Source organism: Hyalella azteca, unplaced genomic scaffold (genome assembly GCF_000764305.2).
Source record: "Hyalella azteca isolate HAZT.00-mixed unplaced genomic scaffold, Hazt_2.0.2 contig5945, whole genome shotgun sequence".
In the NCBI taxonomy this organism is placed as follows: Eukaryota; Metazoa; Arthropoda; class Malacostraca; order Amphipoda; family Hyalellidae; genus Hyalella; species Hyalella azteca.
In genome coordinates, this window is record NW_025936119.1 from 273,581 (window position 1) to 280,766 (window position 7,186).

General features: G+C 32.7%; 1 protein-coding gene across 1 annotated transcript; it reads right to left on the minus strand.

Moving 5' to 3' along the window:
* Window positions 1-2,486: 2,486 nt before the first annotated feature.
* Window positions 2,487-5,434, minus strand: LOC108672777 (dolichol-phosphate mannosyltransferase subunit 3). Its single transcript, XM_018160507.2, has 2 exons — window positions 5,301-5,434; window positions 2,487-4,390 (listed from the first exon to the last, which is right to left on the minus strand). Exons 1-2 carry the CDS (start codon window positions 5,373-5,375, stop codon window positions 4,181-4,183), a joined length of 285 nt encoding a protein of 94 aa, XP_018015996.1. The 5' UTR covers window positions 5,376-5,434; the 3' UTR covers window positions 2,487-4,180.
* Window positions 5,435-7,186: the final 1,752 nt, after the last annotated feature.

Sequence of the window (7,186 nt, forward strand, 5' to 3'; positions counted from 1 at the left end):
AATAAATTCTGTTTGTTAGCATAGATTATTTTTAGAGGCAACATAAACTCGACGATTTGGGGTTTCGCTTCGAACATTTACGGAAGCTATATTTCATATAGGAAATACTCCGAGAAAATTGTTGTAACAAACTATTTTTCATGATAGTAACGTTTAAAAAAATACGATGGAAATTTTCATAATTATATTTTCAGTTTCATCGTCATTTGTTTTGCTTTAATTATTCTATGGAAACGATAAGATTTGAAGATTCCGTGGTAACATTAATAGATCCCTAGAAATTTGATTGAGAATAATTTAATTCACGCGCTTATTAATATGTAAATTCCTTCTAAACTTGTACAATATCCCCAAGGGACGCAGATGTTATCGTCTAGATTTTGGATCTTGCAAAGCAAGAGCATCTGCTGCATTATTGAACTGTCGTATTTTCAAACATCAAGCAAGGATAGTTCTGGAGCCAATGTCTCCTCAGAATTATTTATAGCAAATACTCGAGAATTTCGACGTCTCACGAGAATTTGATCAGGTATTTATTCGATCATATCGTCGTTATGTTGTATGTCCTTGTGAAGTGTATATAGCGTTCTCGCTTCAGTCGTGGACACGATAATAATAGTTAATTATTGTGGAAAATAGGATTTATTTCTTAAGTTAGAAAAACTTTTATCCAGATCTGTATGAACATTTAACGACATCAAAGATGCTTACACAAGATCTTTAATTAAATTTAAAAAAGTTTCATTTCCAGATTTAATAAAAAAGTTTAATTTGGAAATGGTCTGGGTTATGTATAAGAGTACGGTATATATAGTCTGGGCTTTGTATAACAGTATATAATACTTATACATGTATAAATGTATAAGTTTTCTTTGTTGTATAGTTCGTATTAGAAATTTTTCGACGGAGCTGAGTAATCTGATAAAATTATTCTATCGACATTTTTGGACGTAAAATGTTGCGTTATCTTGTTATGTTATAAAGGCACCGCTCCGCATTGCAATAATACTTCGGGCATGGAAAACTTATCAAGTGTACGGAATGTTCTTTGTTTGCCAATAGATGTGCATTTTGTAGGCATTATATTCCTTAAGTATAGCAGTGCAACTTAGTTTTATTATTTGAAATAAATTGTTAAGTATTCACTGTAGCTAGCTTACTCTTATTAATCATATTAAGGACGTGATTTTCTCCTCTCACTGCCAAGCTACTCCTCCATTCCTTGGAATTTCTCGTTCAAAACTTGTTTTCTGTCTTACATTTTTCGTTCATATTTATTACTGTCAATTTCATCCACTTTCAACCTCAGCTTCCCTGGATGCAGGTAATTGGCCAATTTTTATTTAGTCCTTTAAATTAATGAGCAAGTCATCGATCAATAATTAGCGTGGCACTATAAAGCGCAAGCAATGAATTATTAGCAGGACTTATTATCCGCTAAATTATTTGATAAATGTGCAGCTGATATCGCCTGCCTAGTAATTTGTTGAGATGAAAAAATAGTCAAACATCAAGTCCACATCCTGTCAACTCTCCGAAACATCGCCGGACCTGAAGCCAACATTAATGTTAGTCCCGCCTACATGTAACTTACGATTTCCGAAAAAATCTACCACGAATCACGGTCACAGTGCTGTTGTTACCCAAACGTTAGCCTCGGCATTCTTCATATTTATTTTTCTCTGCTGTATGTATATACTTTGTTACTAGCTACTCTAGGAAATTATTATCTATTAGTCTATTACCGATATATGTGCTTGAGTGGCGTTCTATTATGAAATATGTATGCAACAATGAGGTAATATAGTCGGTGATTCGTAATTTAAGTCAAGACGCATAATTTCTTGCATAGAGGTCATTATTGTTCTTCTCGGTATCTTTCACTTCCGTTTCGCCTTTTCATTCAATAACACCTATTCATAATTGCAATTTGATTAAAATTTTGTTCAACGATGAAGCAAATCATTACATTTCATGAACAAGATATTAGCTCGAGTTTCGCATCGATATAAACATTAATTACTATTACGAACAATGTAGTTTTTATTGCTATCCACTTTGAGCTTTCAAACTAATAAATCTGAAACACGTCTGACTGTCTTTGTGATTTCAATAATTAAATATAGCCATCAATAATTATACCGCTTCTCATTAAAACGTACCATGCATCATTACCTAAATAAATTACTGATCAATTCTGAGCAATATCCTGCACCGAATCTATCCATGAACGATGGCCAATTTTGTGATGGCAAGACTACAGTTGTCCCCTGAGGTACAAAATAAATTTGTTACAGAAAAATGACTGCACTAACTTCGCCAGGTCTCGCCTTCAATCAGTTGGTCAAGTGGCTCGTAGAATATCCCAATGAATTAGCTGAGAGACACGTAAAATGTAACCTTTCCTTCATTAATCATAAGCCACTAAAAATTCCCAAGTTAAATAATCCTACGTAATTCTACGTAGTGCAAAAAAAATTTAGACCGACCTTGGATGAAAATTTATTTCGGCCTTTGAGCTCAAGAGGATATAAAAACCCTTGATAAAAAATATATCTTTATGAGAACTAAATGGAAGCTCTGGAAACATTTTTTTCAATGTAAGAGTGATATACGAATAGTGTAAGCGCCCAGATAGCGACAACGAATTTTCAGTGGATTAGTCCTGCTGTATTTTTCATTTAATTTTAAGGAAAACAATCCAGCATAGCTGCGAAATTAATATTAAAAATATGATTTATATTCGACCAAAAAGGCATCAGTGCCTCAAGTGCGCGTTCAGATCAACAAAATACTTTCAATATTGCAGCACATTCAACACTTTCCGGGGTGCCATAGACTAAAAATGCGATTTCCCATAATTCGATGGTAAATTCTCATAAAAAAAATAGAAAACTGCATGGCTTGCTTGCTTTCCTGCCAAAGGTTAGCCTATGACACAGCAGTCACTATACATGCCATCAGTATAATCTAATTATCGGTCAGTATTACACATGCGAGCAATATCACCAAAATATACTCGAAACATAGTCGGTTGGAACCCCCAGATCTAAAGCCACGCTAGATAAATGTGAGCAATTGGCTGGTGATTTAGCCCATAACCCTGGATGAAATTATCCTTGTTCGTCCTTTTAATTAAATGAACGAGTTAAATAAAATCCAATGGTACGATTCTATTTGAGGCAACATAGAATTTTGACCTCGCCAATTTTGAACGCTCTACTGAAATATTAATGAACAATATTGATGAAACAATAAAAACTTGCACTGCACACATTTTTAAAGAAAATTGAATCAGTTCAAACGTTTCAGTGAACTGTATTAGAACAAACTATTGACCCGCACGACATAAAAAATAATTATTACAAATATAGCGAAGCTATAAAATATACACCATTCTTATCTATCCCGAGCTACCGAGCTAAAGCAATTAAGTTACTAACAACATCACGTCGCATTCCTACACAACTGCTCACCAGAGCCCTCCTGCAGGCATTTACATGGAATATTTAATTGATAAATTAATAATTGTCCATGAAAAAGCATATTATAAAATTGAAGTAATTTCTCCCAATTATAATATACATGAGGAGATGGAGCAGCTGGTCTTACATAAATAAGCCTGGAAATTGTCAGAAATCAAGATTGATTTGATATTAACAATATGTAAATGTAGTGCAGAAAGATAAAAAAATAAAAATTGAAATAAAAATTCTTGCCTAACTGAAATTGAAAATAAAAGTAAGCAATATTTCAAATGAGTGATTGTTTATTGTGAGCCAAGCCAGAATTCAAGCAATCAGGTAAATGATTCAGGATTCAATTGCAGCTATAGAAAAAAATGTCAATCATGTACTAATGAGCACCCAACAAAATAATGAACGACCCCAGGAGTTTGCAATTTAGCTAATGACAAATTTACAAAAAAAAAAACTTATTCAAAACCAACCAAATTACTAATGAAAAAATATTTGCCATATTAATGGTGATTAAAAACTTGATATACTGGTATCTAATATCTATATATCCTTTTTTCCAGTTAATCACCAACACAATGTGTTTTGGTGGTAAATTTTTTATATTTTCTACTTCTTTTGAAAATATAAGAAATTTTCATTCATTATATCCTATGTAACAAGATACATACTGTCAAAAAACTTTGTTCAAGTTAATTTTAATGTTAGCTGTCAAATTTGAAGCCCTTCCTTTTGAGGTCTTCTTTTGCCTCTTCTATTTGCTGCTTAAGCTCTTCTGCAGCATCTTGACAATCATTGAAGTTGTAGACTCTGAAGGCAATAATACCTACAGATATAAAACCAAAAGCAGCTACCAGCAGCAACGGCAACAAAAGAATTTGGGCGTAGAACTCACGGGTGAAGCCACTCTCAAACTGCACAAAGCACAAGATTTTACATTATTTGGCTACAGAGTTTCACTTGGTCAAACTAGACTATCTTCGCTAGCCTATGGTCATTAACTCAAAAATCCCAATTATATAAGTTTTATTGAATGTACATGGCTTATGTTCATGGCTTAAGTAGGAGCAAACTCAAATCATGTAACAAATAGTTTGACAAATTTAAGTGATGAAAGAAATTGATTGAGACAAGAACAAAAATTTATGGGAAGCCTTTTCTTCCTTTACCAGAACATTGAGAAAGAAGAACCTTCATATGTAAACAAAAGAAGAAAATTCCCTGCTTGTGACAAGTGCATCTCCTGAATCAAATCAAAATAACAGAAGAATCAAAATCAAAATATCCGAGACCTTTCTACTCATCTAGGCAAGCATCTCATCAGCTTTTTGTACTTTGAATTGGCATTCACTGATAATAAAAAAAACTATTGCTGGCCAGATATTAGCATCCACATAGAATAGCATGTCTATTTGCAATCACAAATTGTGACCAAATGGAATTGAGAGTCCAAAGTTTCTGTGTACAACAATCCATCTCAACCATAAGTTCATAACTCAATGATGCTTGTTAATAATGGCATGAAAAAAATTCACTACATAAAATTGTTATTTCTAATGTCTACTTGCATCACCTAAACCTTGGTGTCTTTGGGATAGTGTCAATGACCCTTTATGTGCATATAATAATGTGCCATACCTAATGGTCTCATAAAAAATAAATCTAAGGAAAAATTTTATCGTCATTAAAAATTTTTATTGTATGGACAAATAAATTGTCATGTTTGCCTTAGAACTAGGTCAATATATAAGAATTAGGATTTTAAAAATGTACAACAATAATACTTAGAGTTAGAATGAAAGAATTACAAATAACTAAACTTACTTTTTTTGTCACAATAGCCAACCAGGGAACTAGAAAAAGAGTTCCAGTCATTACCCACTCAACAAGCTTCGTCATTGTGATGGTATTGTAATTTGGAAGCAGAAGAGAGGTGGGAGAGATTGTGTGCCAACTCTGCTATTCTGTAAATTGAAAAAAATAATGTATTAAACAAACATTTGCAGTTATTGTAGAATGAGCACATTTTATATATATCAGTATTTTAATATTTTTATGAATAGTTAATAGTAGTGTTCCATGAATAGACAAGGACAAATGTTACCAGTTTGTCAAGGTTTTCCAAAAGCGAGGTCTGAGATCAATTTTTACACAAGATGAGTAATTTATCACAACAATTTTGATTTTTGAGCACACTATAAAATCTGATTCAAATGCATGCACATTTTACATTTACTACTTGGCTAATTTTTAGCAAAGCACAGGCATGGAAAATATCCATTTTCCAAGCTGCAATTTTTGGAGCAACTAGTCCTAGATTCTTGCTAGATGAATCATCTCCTATCTAATTTGTAACAAAAGTGCATAATCAAACCACAAGATTTGATTTTGCTTCTTAGCCACAACTCACAACAAAGAACATTGAGAAAGAAGAACCTTCATATGTAAACAAAAGAAGAAAATTCCCTGCTTGTGACAAGTGCATCTCCTGAATCAAATCAAAATAACAGATGAATCAAAATCGAAATATCCAAGACCTTTCTATTCATCTAGGCAAGCATTTCATCAGCTTTTTGTACTTTGAATTGGCATTCTCTGCGAATCAATAAAACTATTGCTGACCAGATATTAGCATCCACATAAAATAGCATGTCTATTTGTAATCATGAATTGAGACCAAACAGAATTGAGAGTCCAAGGTTACTGTGTAACATGATCCATCTTGACCATAAGTTCATAACTCTATGTTGAGTGGTAATAATGGCATGAAAAGCATCCACTACATAAAATTGTTTTTCTAATGTCAATTTGCATCACCTAAACCTTAGTGTCTTTGGGATAGTGCAAATGACCTGTTATGTGCAATGCTTTACACTCTCAAAAAAAAAAAATAATAATAAATTTCATTTCATATTTTTCTTACATGGACAAATAAATTGTTATTTTTACCTTAGAACTAGGTCAATATAGATGAATTATGAATTTCAAAATGTGCAACAATAATACTTAGAGTTAGAAATGAAATAAATACAAAAACTAAACTTACTTTTTTTGTGACAATAGCCAACCAGGGAACTAGAAAAAGAGTTCCAGTCATTACCCACTCAACAAGCTTTGTCATTGTGATGGTATTGTAATTTGGAAGCAGAAGAGAGGTGGGAGAGATTGTGTGCCAACTCTGCTATTCTGTAAATTGAAAAAAATAATGTATTAAACAAACATTTGCAGTTATTGTAGAATGAGCACATTTTATATATATCAGTATTTTAATATTTTTATGAATAGTTTATAGTAGTGTTCCATGAATAGACAAGGACAAATGTTACCAGTTTGTCAAGGTTTTCCAAAAGCGAGGTCTGAGATCAATTTTTACACAAGATGAGTAATTTATCACAACAATTTTGATTTTTGAGCACACTATAAAATCTGATTCAAATGCATGCACATTTTACATTTACTACTTGGCTAATTTTTAGCAAAGCACAGGCATGGAAAATATCCATTTTCCAAGCTGCAATTTTTGGAGCAACTAGTCCAAGATTTTTGCCAGATGAATCCTCTCCTATCTAATTAGTAACAAAAGTGCACAATCAAGCCACAAGATTTGATTTTGCTTCTTAGCCACAACTCACAACAGTTATTAATAGGTATTAGGTTTAGGTAGGAATCCTTCAATCTCAACATAGCACAGGCCACAGAATGACAAAATT